General features: G+C 42.3%; 1 protein-coding gene across 1 annotated transcript in view; it reads left to right on the forward strand.

Annotated features, from left to right (window-relative positions):
- The window catches only part of tmtc4 (transmembrane O-mannosyltransferase targeting cadherins 4), a 39,636-nt gene extending 23,128 nt beyond the window's left edge, over positions 1–16,508 (forward strand). The window contains exons 8-18 of the mRNA XM_041863673.1: positions 645–806; positions 2,300–2,502; positions 9,530–9,704; positions 9,935–10,066; positions 10,311–10,390; positions 10,683–10,790; positions 10,983–11,124; positions 11,574–11,688; positions 14,553–14,665; positions 15,735–15,804; positions 16,251–16,508. Of these exons, the coding sequence (XP_041719607.1) occupies positions 645–806; positions 2,300–2,502; positions 9,530–9,704; positions 9,935–10,066; positions 10,311–10,390; positions 10,683–10,790; positions 10,983–11,124; positions 11,574–11,688; positions 14,553–14,665; positions 15,735–15,804; positions 16,251–16,402 (1,452 nt within the window). The 3' untranslated portion in view covers positions 16,403–16,508. The remainder of the gene's footprint in view (positions 1–644; positions 807–2,299; positions 2,503–9,529; positions 9,705–9,934; positions 10,067–10,310; positions 10,391–10,682; positions 10,791–10,982; positions 11,125–11,573; positions 11,689–14,552; positions 14,666–15,734; positions 15,805–16,250) is intronic.
- Positions 16,509–19,124: the final 2,616 nt, after the last annotated feature.

The raw sequence follows: 19,124 nt of genomic DNA on the forward strand, positions 1-19,124 counted from the left end.
CTTGTATAGGTCCTTTTCAATGGATCAAATGCTGATACAAATACATCGGTAAAAGGCTAATATTGGCCAACTTAATATTGGTAAACCGATAGATTGGTCGGGCTCTACCTCTTACACTAATTATGTTGCATTTCTTGCTACACTACTGTATATGGGCTTATGTTATACTAGGGAAGTTGTGTTTCCGTAGCTAGGGCTGACGGTGAGGATTTCACAAATCAACAACCTCTGCGTAATCAAAACAGTGGCTCTGTGAGAAGGTGATAAAGTTCACAATTTGCAATTGTTATGTAAATGCAAGCAGAAAAGTACCAGTTGCCTGGCTTTGGCCCCATGTGAGAGCATGTCCGCCGGAGCCATGGCCCAGTGCTGGCCCTGCATAGACAGAAAAGTTTGAGCCTTTTGGGTGAAACACTGGGCCATGGCTTTTCCATAACATCCTGTATGGAAAAACACCATAATAGCCATCTAACATGTACTGATCATGTACCCTGTGGTTAGGTAAGTGTACTTAATTTCGACTCAGGATGTTGTTGTTGTTGTGGACGCCTCTACACTGAATGATGCAAACATGATTAGTTATGCAAGATGTATGAATTATTACTATGTGTGACAGGATGTTTGTCTGGTGTGTGCCGTGTCAGGTGAGTGAGCGAGTGCGGACGGGCCTCCTGACCCGTTTGGCTCTGCTGGCCATGGGCGGAGCCTTCCTGCTGTATGCCCGCTGGAGAATCATGGGAACTGGCCCCCCCGCCTTCACCGAAGTAGACAACCCAGCATCCTTTGCAGAAAATGTATTTCTCAGAGTGAGTCATGTTTTATGTATTTTAATGATACTGGATTAGAGTGTGTAGGCTAAATAACTATTATTATGGCTATTTGTAACCTCGCCCTCCTTTATGGAGGGAAATTATTTTTAAGAAAGTTATGTCAGGACACAAAATCTAAATGGATTAACTAACCATACTTTGATCCCTTCATTTTTTGGTTTTGGGTAGTATTTTTAGGACTTACTCTTAACAGTTGAAAACATCTAAATATCACCCTCTCCCCTTAAGTCTAGTACACTAGAGGGCGGCGTTCCCGTGGTGTGGGCAGCAATTTTCATGCTGCTGGTCGGAGCGGGCGGTCAGACAGACAACTTTGGGATGAAAATATTTTTGTTGTCCCGCAGATTATTTGGAAGCGGTCATCTTTCTGCATTGTATGCGTTAGCCAAAGCCTACCTATTGTATTAAAAGCACATATTTTTCACATTATTCACACACTCAGAATTTGCTACTCCAACTTCAGTAGCCTACCCCTTTTCTCCTAGTTGGGCGTGCGAGTTCAAATACGCCTAGTAAGTGTGGTCTCATTGAAATAGAGTAGACTGCCTACATGGGCGGAGAAACACATGACAGTTAACTCAAATATGAACACGGCGCCTTTTCATTTTTTAATAAGTATTGATTACCCATTTATTTGTCTCTGCCTGCAAATTGGCCTCCTAAAAGATAGGCTATATCCTATATGCAAAACGTAGCAAGTGTCGCTGTCATCGTTCTTGCTGCTTCAATTTCAGTAGCCATACGTGCAAGATCAGGTGTGGTCTCAATTATATAGACTAGGCTATAGCCTATGCATGGGCGGAGAAGCACTGGGCAGTTATCTTTCCAAGGAAATGTACTTTCTAAATATGATTAAGCTATAGTTTACTACACTGCCTAGAAATAAATATTGATCACCCATATTTCTCTGTTGGAAAATCTTCCCACTCCTTAAAGGTAGGCTATAAAAATTGCTCAAGAGAAAGGCCAAGTCTCTCCAACTCTGTTCTCTTCAAACTACATCTAGCATATTGGCTGATATAGCCCAGTAATACAGATAGCCTAATATATAATGGGCCACGTGAGAATCTCTGGTAATTTAACCTATTTCTTAAGTTATTTTTGCGCATTTGATATTGCCAATAGGGCAAAAAAATGCTGTGACCATGGTTGGCAAGTGAGCTGCGGCACATACGCCTAAAATAACATTGCGGGACTGCGGTTGGGTTTGGGACCAGTTCTTGCGGTAGTGGGTGGGAGTCGGACAGAAAGCCAGCGGCTGTGGGCGGGGTGGGTATGAAAAGCTGCGGGTGGGAGCGGGATGAAGAAATCAGTCCCGCGCAGACCTCTATAGTAGTACACCAATCATAATCGTATCAATCCATTGATTGTCTGTGCTTTTTTATTTGAAATGTTCTTATTTTGTCTCTCTCTCCCTCCCCCTAACCTCTTTCATTCTCATCCCCTGTCCTGTTCTGTGTGATTGGCAGATAGTCAACTATAATTACTACTACTCACTGAATGCCTGGGTGCTGCTGTGTCCCTGGTGGCTGTGTTTTGATTGGTCCATGGGCTGTGTGCCCCTCATTAAGTCAGCGTTTGATTGGAGGACGGCCTGGCTGCTGCTGCTCTGGTGCTTCCTGATAGGCTTGATAAGCCAAGCCTTATGCTCACAGGACAGCCAGAGGAGGAGGTAGGAGAAAGTCCAGCCGACACGTGCATGCACACACACATACACACACACTGTTGTCAAGATAAAACATGTTTGGTCACAATGTTGCACACTCAGTTATGAACAGTGGATCAAATGTACTGTAATGTGACTCAAGCATCAAATCTTGGATCACTTTATAGAAACTTTCAGAATAATATCAGCTGACTTACAACTGGATATTACACAGTATGTCTATTTGTTGTAAGTACTATGTAACAGTGTTTTTTTAGGAGTCCAAGCAGTGATAAAGAACAATGGCCAGCACACTGAATATGCTGTGACGAGGATCCTTTGAAATGTTGCAAATTAAGGTGGTAATTAGAAGCATATATAGTGTGCAGGCCTTTCTGTTTTGTTCTACTATACTTCATTAGCCCAGTGTTATGTTTCCACTTCCACCAAGGTTTTTTTTTAAAGGATGTTGGTATGACCACAAACCATTACCTTTTCTATAGACGGGTCAAAGCAGTGAAACACACACCCACCTCTTCCTCCTCACATCCTGTTCACTGCAGACCCTCATTCAAAGAATATGTGTGAGTTCAGGTGGGCCGACCCAAAGTGGTGAAGGTATGCAACAACCCCTCCGCCACTGATCTTCAACACGGGGGCCTCACAGGGTTGCAATCTCAGCCCCTCCTGTACTCCCTGTTCACCCATGACTACGTGGCCACACTTGTCTCCAACTCAATCATCATGTTTGCTGACGACACAACAGTGGGAGACCTGATTACCAACAACGATGAGACAGCCTACAGGGAGGAGGTGAGAGCCCTGGCGGAGTGGTGCCTGGAAAATAACCTCAACGTCAACAAAACGAAGGAGCTGATCGTGGACTACAGGACAGCAGAAAGAGCACATTAACGGGGCCGCAGTGGAGAGGATCAAAAGCTTCAAGTTCCTCGGCGTGCACATCACTGAACCTGAAATGGTCCATTCACACAGACAGCATGGGGAAGAAGGCGCAACAGCACCGTCGCATCACCGGGGGCACACTGCCTGCCTGCCCGTTCTCCAAGACATCTACAGCACCCGGTGTCACAGGAAAGCCAAGAAGATAAGTAGTACCCGAGCCACAACCTGTTCACCCTGCTACCATCTAGACCGAGAGACTGAGAAACAGCTTATATCTCCAGGCCATCAGACTGTTGAACAGTCACCACGCGACCAATATACATTGATTTGATTTGGGCCTCTGCATTTCAGCAAACAAAGGAAAGGAGGGATGCTCGATAACAAAGGTATGAATCGGAAAAGACAGCTTATCACAACTGTGCTAGGCTTTTCTAAGAAATGACTATGTAAGTGACGTCAGATCAGTGTGTGCACCAGTGTGTCTGCACACAGGAACTTGGGAGGGGGGCTACTATATAACACATCTTGACAAAAGAGCTACCACTCACTGGCAGGGCAGAATGGAACACACTTCACTCTATATGCTACTCTTAGTGAGTACATACATCTATGCTGGACACACTCAAGGACTAAAGGCTGTTCTCACTGCATCCATGGCCACAGATACTTGAAAATAAACTGTTACTCTCAGATGTCTCTTACTGAGCTGTGAGATGCAGGGGAGCTCTACTGGATGGATAGTGAAGAGGTACACAAGCAGTGGATCTACATACCAGTGGCGGTCGGTGCCGTATTAAGATGAGGGAGGACCTTTTTTTTTTTTCATGAGCATGGCTTTATTTCTATTACAACATATTGGTTGACTGTCATTCATATTCCCATTCACCCAGTTCAATATAAGATCGATAGGTTTAAGGTACTACATGATACTCACATTTTCCCTATACCCATCATGAGGTTGCTACAACCTAGCCTTTGAATGAAAGTTTACAACATAGGTGCACACAGGTTGAGAGAAAAATTTGAGGTGACATACACATGGACTGACAGTGACACATTCAATACCGCCTTGCACACTCTTGCCTGCATCTAGCTGATCTAAGGTGTAATAATTAGTCCAAGTTTCTATTGGACAAATTCAGGTATGTTTATCCCCTTTTTGTTCCGTTTGCTTCCGTTTAAGAAACGTTTTTCAACAGAATTGGTGGAATGAATACACCCCTGATCACGCATAAACACACAGTTCACTTTCATAGCAGCCACGTCGTATTCCTTCTCGCATCTATCCGCTCTACTCCTCTCAACTTTTCCCTTCGCTTGTGGACTTCAGTGCACAACAACATCAGCTGTAGGAGACCAGGTGAAAAAACCTTTCCAAGCCAAACCATATTACCGCTACACACAGCCTACATTGTTGTCAACATATTAGCTAAAGTAACGTCATAGTAAACGTACAGTTGAAGTCGGAAGTTTACATACACTCTTATCTCCCTCACTAACTTTAAGCATCAGTTGTCAGAGCAGCTTACCGATGACTGCACCTGTACACAGCCCATCTGTAATTAGCCCACCCAACTACCTCATCCCCATATTGTTATTTATTTTGCTCATTTGCACCCCAGTATCTCTATTTGCACATCATCTGCTCCACATCTATCACTCCAGTGTTAATACTAAATTGTAATTATTTTTGCACTATGGCCTATTTATTGCTTACCTCCATAACTTACTACATTTGCACACACTGTATATAGATTTTCTATTTTTCTATTGTGTTATTGACTGTACATTTTTGTTTATCCCATACAGTGGGGAGAACAAGTATTTGATACACTGCCGATTTTGCACGTTTTCCTACTTAGAAAGCATGTAGAGGTCTGTAATTTTTATCATAGGTACACTTCAACTGTGAGAGACGGAATCTAAAACAAAAATCCAGAAAATCACATTGTATGATTTTTAAGTAATTAATTTGCATTTTATTGCATGACATAAGTATTTGATCACCTACCAACCAGTAAGAATTCTGGCTCTCACAGACCTGTTAGTTTTTCTTTAAGAAGCCCTCCTCTTCTCCACTAATTACCTGTATTAACTGCACCTGTTTGAACTCATTACCTGTATAAAAGACACCTGTCCACACACTCAATCAAACATACTCCAACCTCTCCACAATGGCCAAGACCAGAGAGCTGTGTAAGGACATCAGGGATAAAATTGTAGACCTGCACAAGGCTGGGATGGGCTACAGGACAATAGGCAAGCAGCTTGGTGAGAAGGTAACAACTGTTGGCACAATTATAAGAAAATGGAAGAAGTTCAAGATGACGGTCAATCACCCTCGGTCTGGGGCTCCATGCAAGATCTCACCTCGTGGGGCATCAATGATCATGAGGAAGGTGAGGGATCAGCCCAGAACTACACGGCAGGACCTGGTCAATGACCTGAAGAGAGCTGGGACCACAGTCTCAAAGAAAACCATTAGTAACACACTACGCCGTCATGGATTAAAATCCTGCAGCGCACACAAGGTCCACCTGCTCAAGCCAGCGTATGTCCAGGCCCTTCTGAAGTTTGCCAATGACCATCTGGATGATCCAGAGGAGGAATGGGAGAAGGTCATGTGGTCTGATGAGACAAAAATATAACTTTTTGGTCTAAACTCCACTCGCCGTGTATGGAGGAAGAAGAAGGATGAGTACAACCCCAAGAACACCATCCCAACCGTGAAGCATGGCGTGGGAAACATCATTCTTTAGGGATGCTTTTCTGCAAAGGGGACAGGACGACTGCACCGTATTGAGGGGAGGATGGATGGGACCATGTATCGCGAGATCTTGGCCAACAACCTCCTTCCCTCAGTAAGAGCATTGAAGATGGGTCGTGGCTGGGTCTTCCAGCATGACAACGACCCGAAACACACAGCCAGGGCAACTAAGGAGTGGCTCCGTAAGAAGCATCTCAAGGTCCTGGAGTGGCCTAGCCAGTCTCCAGACCTGAACCCAGTAGAAAATCTTTAGAGGGAGCTGAAAGTCCGTATTGCCCAGCGACAGCCCCGAAACCTGAAGAATCTGGAGAAGGTCTGGAGGAGTGGGCCAAAATCCCTGCTGCAGTGTGTACAAACCTGGTCAAGACCTACGGGAAACGTATGATCTCTGTAATTGCAAACAAAGGTTTCTGTACCAAATATTAAGTTCTGCTTTTCTGATGTATCAAATACTTATGTCATGCAATAAAATGCAAATTAATTACTTAAAAATCATACAATGTGATTTTCTGGATTTTTGTTTTAGATTCTGTCTATCACAGCTGAAGTGTACCTATGATAAAAATTACAGACCTCTACATGCTTTGTAAGTAGGAAAACCTGCAAAATTGGCAGTGTATCAAATACTTGTTCTCCCCACTGTATGTAACTCTGTGTTGTTGTTTTTATCACACTGCTTTGCTTTATCTTGGCCAGGTCACAGTTGTAAATGAGAACTTGTTCTCAACTGGCCTACCTGGTTAAATAAAGGTTAAATAAAAAATTAAATAAAAAAATAAATTAGCCAAATACATTTAAACTCAGTTTTTCACACTGCCTGACATTTAATCCTAGTAAAAATTCCCTGTCTTAGGTCAGTTAGGATCACCACTTTTATTTTAAGAATGTGAAATGTCAGAATAATAGTAGAGAGAACGATTTATTTCAGCTTTTATTTATTTCTTCACATTCCCAGTTGGTCAGAAGTTTACATGCACTCAATTAGTATTTGGTTGCATTGCCTTTAAATTGTTTAACTTAGGTCAAACGTTTCGGGTAGCCTTCCACAAGCTTCCCACAACAAGTTGGGTGCATTTTGGCCCATTCCTCCTGACAGAGCTGGTGTAACTGCGTAAGGTTTGTAGGCCTCATTGCTCGCACACGCTTTTTCAGTTCTGCCCACAACTTTTCTATAGGATTGAGGTCAGGGCTTTGTGATGGCCACTCCAATACCTTGACTTTGTTTTCCTTAAGCCATTTTGCCACAACTTTGGAAGTATACATTGTCCATTTGGAAGATCCATTTGCGACCAAGCTTTAACTTCCTGACTGATGTCTTGAGATGTTGCTTCAATATATTCCCATCATTTTCCTTCGTCATGATGCCACCTATTTTGTGAATTGCACCAGTCCCTACTGCAGCAAAGCACCCCCACAGCATGATGCTGCCACCCCTGTGCTTCACGTTTGGGATGTGTTCTTCGGCTTGCAAGCACCCCCTTTTTCCTCCAAACATAACGATGGTCATTATGGCCAAACAGTTATATTTTTGTTTCATCAGACCAGAGGACATTTCTCCAAAAGGTACGATCTTTGTCCCCATGTGCAGTTGCAAACCGTGGTCTGGCTTTTTTATGGCGGTTTTGGAGCAGTGGCTTCTTCCTTGCTGAGCAGCCTTTCAGGTTATGTCAATATAGGACTCGTTTTACTGTGGATATAGATACTTTTGTACCTGTTTCCTCCAGCATCTTCACAAGGTCCTTTGCTGTTGTTCTGGGATTGATTTGCACTTTTCGCACCAAAGTACGTTAATCTCCAGGAGACAGAGCGCGTCTCCTTCCTGAGCGGTATGACGGCTGCGTGGTCCCATGGTGTTTATACTTAAGTACTGTTGTTTGTACAGATGAACGTGGTACCTTCAGGCGTTTGGAAATTGCTCCCAAGGATGAACCAGACTTGTGGAGGTCTACAATTTATTTTCTGAGGTCTTGTCTGATCTCTTTTGCTTTTCCCATTATGTCAAGCAAAGAGACACTGAGTTTGAAGGTAGGCCTTGAGATACATCCACAGGTACACCTCCAATTGATTCAAATGATGTCAATTAGCCTATCAGAAGCTTCTAAAGCCATGACATAATTTTCTGGAATTTTCCAAGCTGTTTAAAGGCACAGTCAACTTAGTGTATGTAAACTTCAGACCCACTGGAATTGTGATACAGTGGATTATAAGTGAAATATAGTGTCTGTAAACAATTGTTGGAAAAATTACTTGTGTCATGCACAAAGTAGATGTCCTAACTTGCCAAAACTATAGTTTGTTAACAAGACATTTGTGGAGTGGTTGAAAAATTAGTTTTAATGACTCCAACCTAAGTGTATTTAAACTTTCTACTTCAACTGTAGCTAATAGAACTAACACGTTAGTAAACCTGCTGCAATCATGCAGTAACGTTAGTGTACAGTCAGTCAGTAAACAGTTTAGCAGTTACACTGGCAGGCCCCTGTGGCAATAAATTATTAAAACCAAAAGTTTACCTTGACTTGGAAGAGTTCAAGTGTTGTGTTGGATATTCATAGCCAGCCAGTTAACATGGCATCCCTCTGTTTGATCAGGGTGTTTGAGTAGGCTAAACTAACTAGCTGCATTTGCAGAGTAGGCTAAACTAGCTAGCTGCCGTAGGCAGACCTGGCTCACAAGAAAAGACAGGCTATGTGCACACTGCCAACAAAGCGAGGTGGAAACTGAGCTGCACTTCCCTATCCTCCTGCCAAATGTATGACCATATTAAAGACATATTTTCCTCAGATTACACAGACCCACAAAAAATTTGAAAACAAATCCAATTTTGATAAACTCCCATATCTATTGGGTGAAATACCACATTGTGCAATCACCGCAGAAAGATTTGTGACCTGTTGCCACAAGAAAATGGCAACCAGTGAAGAACAAACACCATTGTAAATACAACCCATATTTATGTTTTATTTATTTTCCCTTTTGTAGTTTTACTATTTGCACATCGTTACAACACTGTACATAGACATAATGACATTTGAAATGTCTTATTAGAAGCCAGTTCCATCTAATAGTCTACTCTGCAGTGAAGACAGGAAGAGTTACAGGTGAACTAAGTGACGTGACCTTTTGCTCAGATTGAACTCAAAGAGAAGAGGAACTCTAAGAAATCTATGACATACCGAGCCGCAGATCCCTGAGAGAGGAGAGGAGCCACAGGAAGAGGACAGATTGACACTTTTAAAACCTTTTTTAACCATAGCTGTTTTTTTAAAAAAAGTTTAAGAAATGGCCTGGAATGATTTGGTATGGTATTACGGAAAATAAATGGAATACTTATTTCATGAAAATTATTATAAAGTATTATTTTCACCCTGTGACTCTTGTCAGAACATTGACCCTGGGTCTGGTGCTGCTGGTAGTCCCCTTCCTGCCCGCCTGCAACATCTTCTTCAGGGTTGGCTTCGTCATTGCAGAGAGGGTCCTCTACCTCTCCTCCGCTGGCTACTGTCTGCTACTGGCCTACGCCCTGGGACACTGCTGCGGCCGCTGGAGCAGACGCAAGGTAGAGAATATACACACCCTTGGCCAGCTAAAAGATACACATCACATACATTTGACCTGATTTTAGAGGTTCTCCACATGTTTGGTCACCTGATCTAGTCTTTTGTCAGACATGGAAAAGAGGGAGGATTTTAAGACTGTTAGGATGGAGCTCCTGAATCAAACAGGGTTCACTTCATTGCCTTCACTTCATTGTCCTGTCTTAACGGATGGTCCTCTTGTGTGTTGTAGGGGCTGCTCCGTGCCTCCCTGCTGGCCCTGCTATGTGTGTATGTGGCTCGCTGTGCCCTGCGCAGTCACCAGTGGCGCTCCGAGCAGAGCCTCTTCACCAGCGCCCTGTCAGTCTGTCCCCTCAATGCCAAGGTGCTGTCTGTCTGTCTGTGTCTATCTTTCTGGCTGGCTTGTGTGTCTGTGTCTGTCTGTCAGGATGGCTGGTGCATCAATTGGTCTGTCTCTGTCTGTCTGTGCCTCTTTGTCAGACCATATTATGTCCTCAAACAGTCTGGAAAATGATGCCCAAACTATTCAAAATATGTTGTATTTATATTTTATTTTATTTGTTTGTTTTTATTTCATTTTCACTTTTCCTGCCTCTGCCCCTCTCCAGGTGCATTATAATGTGGGTAAGAACCTAGCAGACAGAGGGAACACCAGTGCTGCCATCAAGTACTACAGAGAGGCAGTCAGGTACGAATACTACAGGTTCACACTCTTAATATGAGTTTTTCTATAGTTCTATAGTATGGCTCTTGGGTACATGTAGGTTACATTCCAATGTCCATACTAGTATACCACTTATACCCAATACATTGTTTCATACTAGGTGGTATGCTACTGTGGATATTGGAACAGAGACGCATTGGAAAGCATATGTCATGATGATACTCCATAATTTATCAAACCCACGGTCTGAACCATTGAACCTCAGGATTGTTTTAAAGGTACTCCATGTTAATTTTCTAGCTGTGTTTTGTGTCAGGTTACACCCTAAGTACGTCCATGCTATGAACAACCTGGGCAACATCCTGAAGGAGAGGAACGAATTGGTGGAGGCAGAGGAGCTGCTGGCTAAAGCTGTACTCATACAGTAGGTGGACACACACACACTGACCTGCACGCATGCACATAAACACACACACACACACACACACACACACACAAACAGAAAAAATCACCAATTATTTATTAGTCTTTGATTTAACACAAAACAAAACATTCCAGACATTAAATGCAACTGTTGTGTTCTTCTGAGAAACATCTTCTATTTGTTTTGTTCCAGGCCGGACTTTGCAGCAGCGTGGATGAATCTGGGAATAGTGCAAAACAGTCTGAAGAAGTTTAAGGAAGCAGAGCAGAGCTACTGGAACGCCATCCAATTCCGGAAGAAATACCCTGACTGTTACTACAACCTGGGACGCCTGGTGAGTACATAAGTTGGACTTAAAGCCACAATCCGAGGTTGGACTTAAATCCACAATCCGTAAAATGTCCTACCGTTAAACAGTCAATACAATTTACACTCATTAATTATTGAAGAATATGTTATTAAATGCCTTATGAGCTTAGTACTGTTATAACCCAAAATCTAAGGTTAAATCAACTACATGTTTAAATCTATCATGTTGATCTCATGGACTGGCAGTCTATGCAGAAAAAGTTAATTCAATGGATTTGAGAGTGGTAACTTTTCCCGATGAGGTACTGTAGCTTGTTCTGTTCCAAACCTAGTGGCAGGGCTGCTGTAAGCCTCAAATACAGACTTCAGATTGTGGCTTTGATGATTCATAGTATATTGAGTGAAGTTACTAAAACATAAATGAATGAAGGTGATGTGGTTTGCTAGAATGTTAATATCTAATTTCCTCTCCAGTATGCAGACCTGAACAGACACCTAGATGCTCTGAATGCGTGGAGGAATGCTACAGTACTGAAGCCTGACCACAGCCTGGCATGGAACAACATGGTCATACTACTGGACAACACTGGTAACCACACTCACACACGCACACACACACTCACTACCACATGCACGCGCACCACATACACACACTACTAACACACACTTTCACAGACACACATGCATGCGCAGCCAGGGCTCTAAATAAATAAATACATATTGGTAGCACTGGTGCACTTAAAAAAGTTAAGAGTACAACATAAAATCTAGGAGCACCAGAAGACATATAGCATATCAGGCCAATATGAATTCTAGCTACTTCTGAAGCACGTAACGCTCTATAAACAAATATTCAACCCTGTAAAGACGTGTTTTTTCTAAAAAGCTAGAATGTTGATACAAAAACCTGTCATGGAAATTACTAAGTCGTTTGTGCAATATTAGGTTTCTGCATTGTGTTAAAGCACTACCTATTGAGATGCATTATATTAAATTCTACACTGTCTCTTTAAGAGCATCAAGTTTGAGTGAGGACTCTCAAGAGATCAGTCATTCATTCATTGCTGATCATTGATCTTCTAAAGAAGCTATCTTTCTTTCTGTGCCCCCAAATGTTTATATATACTGGTAAAGTAACCAGGTTGTTAGCTTGCTAGCTAATGAGGTAACATGACTGAACAAGGTGTAAACAAATTAGTGGTTTTATAATAATAATAATAATATGCCACTTAGCAGACGCTTTTATCCAAAGCGACTTACAGTCATGCGTGCATACATTTTTGTGTATGGGTGGTCCCGGGGATCGAACCCACTAACCTGGCGTTACAAGCGCCGTGCTCTACCAGCTGAGCTACAGAGGACCACGAATGACCCGCGACATGGTTTATGACGAGAGCCTAAAAACGTACATTTTGGTCCACCAGCCACTGTTGCAGATAGATTAAAAAATCTACCAACCACTCAGAATTCTTACCAGCCAATACATTTATTCGCCATAATAACACCAAAAAATACCCCCAAACATTGTGTAGTTTTTTTCCTCTTCAGGTTTTCACTCTCAAAATCACACCTTTTCAATAGAGAAACCAAATTGGATATTCTAAGTCCACAAGAATGCTTAAACCACATCAGGAGACCACATTTGAGGTCTGGGGAAGAAATAAATACATATTTTGGAGGGTATAGTTGCCCTTTTAATTTCAATTGTGCACCTCAAGAGAGGTGTTTGGCTGGCGGTGTTTCTGTACTGCATGCGCAATAGCAGAGTTTGTAAAACAAAAGACACCCGATTGATACAAATCATCATGATATCATATTATTCTGTCAGGTAAGTCTACTTAGCAGTTAACATTTAATTTGGAAAGTTTTATGGGAAAGCCTTAAGAAATGACTATTTCGGCATCACTATCTGGCAACGCAGTGGTAGACACAGGCATTCCCATACCTTTACGTCTTCAGAAAGTTGCAAGAAATACAAAATAATAATATTCTTTACATGTAGGCTTTGGATTACACAAATCTGCGCTCGCTTTTTTCTCTAGGGCACTTAGAAACAACTGCACAGTGAAGACTATCATTACAACAATTATTTTTCTGGGAGCATATATATCTAGGAGCATAAGCAACCAAAATGGTCGTACATTAGAGCCATGTGCGCACCACATACACACACCTCTAACACACACTTTGACGCAAACACACCACAGTTGCTGTCTAATGGGAGATACTTTGAGTGACAATACCCATCACTTGCTGTGTTTTGTGCCCAAATTTTGGATATTCAAAATCCATCTTTAATAGTTGAGTAATGGATGAATTTCCATTGATTACATGTGCCGCAGAGTTAGTCAAATGCCTCATATTTTTACTCATCCATCCATACGCAAAGATTGTTTCTGTATGTTAACAGCAGTGAAGACAGAGACAAAGATTTAAAAAATGTGATCGAAGCGCCCAACGTGATTAGACCGGAAGAGCAGGAACCAGCAATGCTTGAAATTTATGTATTAAAGCTTTGTGTGTGGAGTTTTCTAAAGGCACTCTTCCCTGCCGTGTGGAGAATGCGCTGATTTCCAGACATTGGCGCCGCTTTTGTCAGAAGCTTCTCCCGAGGGGGGCGGGGTCTCCCAGGAGGGCCCTGGAACCATCCAATCGCCAGCCAGCGTGGCCATGATCAAACGCAAGGCAGACACAGAGAAGTGCCCCCTCAGAATTCAGAATCCCCCTCCTCCACATAATATCTTCCCCAAATCTGCCAAGACTTCATCTCACCAAAAAGCATAAAGTAACCGGGGTGTGCTTCCTTTCTTCTCTCTTTTATTGCACAGAGTCAAAGCAGAGCTAGCGCACACACACAAAGCACATGTGCACAGAGCATGACTCAGGGCCTCTCTCTCCACCCCTACCCATCTCCCTCCCTCCCTCTTGCTCTCCCTTCCACCTTCCTTCCCTCCCTCCCTCCCTCCCTCTATCTCTCTCCCTCCCACCTTCCCTCCCTGGTCAGACAGAAAGACAGACAGGTCTCTGACAGAGATCAATAAGCCAGTGGTCCTTGTGTTCAGCTCCTAATTAGGAGGCTAAAGCGTTCTTCCATGTGTGGCGAGGGAAAACTCTGCTTTACAACACACACATATATACACACACACTGGGCGCTCAGTTTATATTGGGTTTCATCATTTTATCCATGCTAAAAAGGTATAAGCACTTGCTTTAAAGCTCTGTACATTCGTACAAGCAGTTGACGTTTGTATTCTGTGAATGCATTGACTTCCAATGAAGACTTTTAAAGCTGACTTGTAGTATGTCAGTTTTAAACTTTGTTATCCTCATGACTTGAATTTCCACCTTGCAGGTCCACAGGCTTTGAACTAGCAAGTTCAATCTCACCTGTCTGTGTGTCTGACTATCCGTCTATCCTTCTCATGTCTATCCCTTCTCTCTCTTGTCGTCTAGGCAACCTAGCCCAGGCGGAGGCGATTGGCAGAGAGGCCCTAAAGCTCCTCCCTAACGACCACACCATCATGTTCTCATTGGCCAACGTCCTGGGCAAACTACAGAAGTATAAGGTCAGTAAGCCCAGTGAGAAATTACTTACAATAATTTACCTCAACTAGGGCTGTGACGGTCATGGAATTTTGGATGACTGTAATTGGTCAACCAAATGACTGTGGTCACCGTTATAACCATTGGAATAGCAATTGTAGACACATTTTCTCCTCTCCTCTGCTCCTGACTGCATGTGCTGCCATAGAAATAGAATGAATAAAACAGACGTCCTCATTCAAGTCAATGATGGCATTATGGGTGGACTGGCGGCCATTGCGAGTTTACCCATAGGAGCAAAGCTAGGTTGAAGATGACAAAGGTTAAGATGAGGATTCTAATATCCCGTAACTCTTTGCAACAATGGGACCAGCTATGCAAGTTAGCAACGGCGCTGGTAGTTTGCAGCGGCGCTGGTCACATGAATGTTTATTTTCTAAAAGCTTTCACATGGAGTCCTAACCTTTATCTTCAACCTAGGAGTAAAGCAGGAAGTAAAAGCAGGAAGTGTACCTGTCAATATGTGCTGTGATTTGTTGATTCAACTCAACTGACATTACAAAAAATACATTACATTGCATGAGCCACATCAGTTAACATAATTTGAATGAACATTCTACATTAACATGGAAATTATTGTATCACAATACCAGTCAGCCATTGCGAGTGTACCCATGTGTTTACCAGTCAAATTTCCAGGGTTAGAGGTTCCAAGCCCGTTCTATTTCTGTGTGTATGCTGCTGCTGCAAGGAGGGGGGCATTGCCTAGGCAACAGAACACTTGTTTGCTACAACACCTTGCTTGTTTCGGCAAGGAGCAACACATTTCCATCACGTTAAGAGTCCATGTTACCGCAGAAACAGACTCAACCGCATGAATGTCCGACCGTCCCGTCTTCGCTCAGCTGGTAATTGTACCAGCCCTAACCTCAACCCAATCCGAACTTCAGATAAGTGCATGTTTGACAATCAGCATTGAAGTCAATGGGATTGAAACTATTTTTTGGACTGCACTCCTAATTGCAGCCACACACACACACACACACACACACACACACACTGAAACACGTCCTGTGTTTTGTGCCCAATCAGGAGTCCGAAGGCTTCTTCCTCCAGGCTCTGAGGATCAACCCAAATGCTGCCAGTTGCCATGGCAATCTGGGTAAGACCAGTGGGCTCCGAGTTACGTTTGATGTCGACCATAGTTCTTATAGACCCACAAAAATGTTTTTCATATACAGTATATTTCTCTTTCGTATTAAGACACTTGCCACGTAAATAAAGCCATAGTACCTCCATGATATTCAATGTGGTATATTTAATTAATTGTTTTGGGATAATGTGATAGGTTTGGTCTCAAGCAAGAGTAACACTTAGAAACATTGTTGGTCAAACATCATATGAAGTAAATTAATGGGCCACCTTCAGTAGGTACAAGGTGGAACATTGCAGATAGAAATGTCATGAATATAGGCTGACGTGAATTGTGATTCCTTATTCTTAACATCAGAGGCATGTTTATTCTGAATAATTATGAGTGTTCCACAACATGTGTCTTTGGCATCACAATAATGTATGTGTCTCTCCTCTCTCTCCCCTCCATCTCAGCGGTGCTGTACCATCGCTGGGGGAAGCTGGAGCTGGCGAAGAAGCACTACGAGCTGTCTCTGAAGCTGGACCCAGACGCCCCAGGCACCCGGGACAACTACAACATGCTGCGACGCAAACTGGACCAGCTTTACAGGACCACACCACCCTGAGGGACTCAACCACTGACTGCATGCTGCGACACACACAAATAACTGTTCATTCCGGCTTTGTACAGTTTCCATTCTATTTAAGAAATAAAGACTTTGTTCTGTGTAACAAGTTCTGTTGCTTGTCCCCCATGATGAAAACGGGGAGGAGACTGTGGATCGGTCTCTGTCCATCCGTTCGTACGTTAGAAACGCGATGTCTCACAGCACTGGCCCGATTTTGACTAAACTTCGGTGAATGATACTCTTCCCTTACTGAAAGAACTGGCAAACCTTTGGCCAATTTGCGGCAAGCTCATATTTTCACATGCAAATTAGTGTTGTGGCAAATTTGCAGCGAATTGTGAACTTCTGGCGAATATTCTGTTTGCAAATTTGTTGCAAACTCAGTATGAATATGCAAATAAGATCAGGGTTACTGTGTGTTAACATTGAAATGTATCTACATAAACCAAATCACAAAACTTTAAATAAACTTGCTTCTCACAAAGAAAACTAAACAGACTATACTGAAGAAAAATAAATGCAACATGTAAAGTGTTGGTCCCATGTTTCATGAGCTGAAATAAAAGATCCCAGAAATGTTCCATATGCACAAAAATATTATTTCTCACAAATTGTGCACAAATTTGTTTACATCCTTGTTAGTAAGCATTTCTCCTTTGCCAAGATAATCCATCCATCTGACGGGTGTGGCATATCAAGAAACTGATTAAACAGCATGATCATTACACAGCTGCACCTTGTGCTGGGGACAATAAAAGCTCACTAAAATGTGCAGTTTTGTCACAACACAATGCCACAGATATCTCAAGTTTTGAGGGCATGCTGACTGCAGGAATGGCCAACAGAGCTGTTGCCAGATAATTTAATGTTCATTTCCTACTATAAGCCGCCTCCAACGTCATTTTAGAGAATTTGATAGTACATCCAACCGGCCTCATGTGTAACCACGCCAGCCCAGGACCTCCACATCCGGCTTCTTCACCTGCGGGATTGTCTGAGACAAGCCACCTGGTCAGCTGATGAAACTGAGGAGTATTTCTGAATGTAATAAAGACCTTTTGTGGGTGGGCCTGACTCCCAAGTGGGTGGGCCTTTGCCCACCCATGGCTGCGCCCCTGCCCTCACATGTGAAATCCATAGGTTAGGGCCTAATGAATTTATTTCAATTGACTGATTTCATTATATGAACTGTAACTCAGCAAAATCGTTTAAATTGTTGCATGTTGTGTTTATATTTTTGTTCAGTATAAATGTACTAAATATTTTAAACATGTATTCAATGTCTTAACAGATAAAAATCAATCCAATACAACTTGAAATCATCTGCATGCTAATGAAGAAAATAGCAAAGACTGGATATTTCCCAAATAAATTGTTTATCGAATCTTTTTATGTAGGTACAACATTTACATGAGAGAAATATGAACACTATGGGGATGTTGACCTTAAGATGTTTAAAGGGGCAACTACAGAATTTACATGAGCTAAGTGATAACTGAGCAATAGCTTTCAACCAGTGGAAGTTTAAAAGATAATTAACAAAATGTAAATAATTAAAACAACTAAATCAAACCCAGTTCAGAACTATTGCCTTTTTGAGCTAACTTTGGAGATAGCGGCCCAGTGGAAGTCCTTTGTCCAAAGCTTGTTGAATGCATGCACTGAAACAATCAGGAACCGCAAAACAAAAATAAAATTAGGATACTGAAAACAATTGCTGAAAACATTTTCTATTTTGGTATCTTAAGGTAGACTCGGCGGGTTTGGCTTTTCGGAAATCGGGGTCAGCTGTTACAAAGTTGCCTTGATTTTGCTATGCTTCTCACTGACACTGGCATTCTATATACACTGAACAAAAATAAAACGCAACATGCAACAATGTCAAATATTTTACAGAGTTACAGTTCATATAAGTTCAGTCAATTGAAAAAAAATTTTTTTAGGCCCTATGGATTTCATGACTGGGAATACAGATATGCATCTGTTGGTCAGTATCTGGTGTGACCACCACTTGCCTCGTGCAGCGTGACATCTCCTTCGCATAGAGTTGATTAGGCTGTTGATTGTGGCCTGTAGAATGTTGTCCCACTCCTCTTTAATGGTTGTGCGAAGTTGCTGGATATTGGCGGGAACTGGTACACGCTGTCATACACGTCGATCCAGAGCATACCAAACATGTTCAATGGGTGACATGTCTGGTGAGTATATAGGCCAAGTACAAGGAGCCAGTCGTCTATTAGTTGTCTTGAAGGCGTCTTTTAGCCTTGTAACTGATTGCTTCTAGAAAGAGCGAAGGAACAACACATGATCAAGATGTGCTAGCTACTAGTTTAAAGCAATGAAATATCTAATTGTTACAAAGAATGAATATATGGGCTACATTTATGAGAATAATACATGCATTTGCTTACCTCATCAAGCTTTAAGGAGATACTCATTTATCAGAATAAAAAGTGTTGTGAGTGCACCACAAACATCTTTCCAGGGTGTTTATGTATCCTTCTCCCAATACGGCCTCTTCCAACACAACGGGTTCGGGAAGGGTATCCATCTGCAAAAGTTGTCTTGCGTTGATGTCAAGTCAGCTCATATTGTTGCTACCTTAGCTGTTGTGCTAGCTAACATGCTACTGAACAGTGACACTGGCATATTGACATGGTATTAAAAGAGCAACGTATTCACCTAAAATGTGTTTAGGTAAATCATTAGTTAGCTAGCA

Source organism: Coregonus clupeaformis, chromosome 40 (assembly GCF_020615455.1).
Source record: "Coregonus clupeaformis isolate EN_2021a chromosome 40, ASM2061545v1, whole genome shotgun sequence".
Classification (NCBI taxonomy): domain Eukaryota; kingdom Metazoa; phylum Chordata; class Actinopteri; order Salmoniformes; family Salmonidae; genus Coregonus; species Coregonus clupeaformis.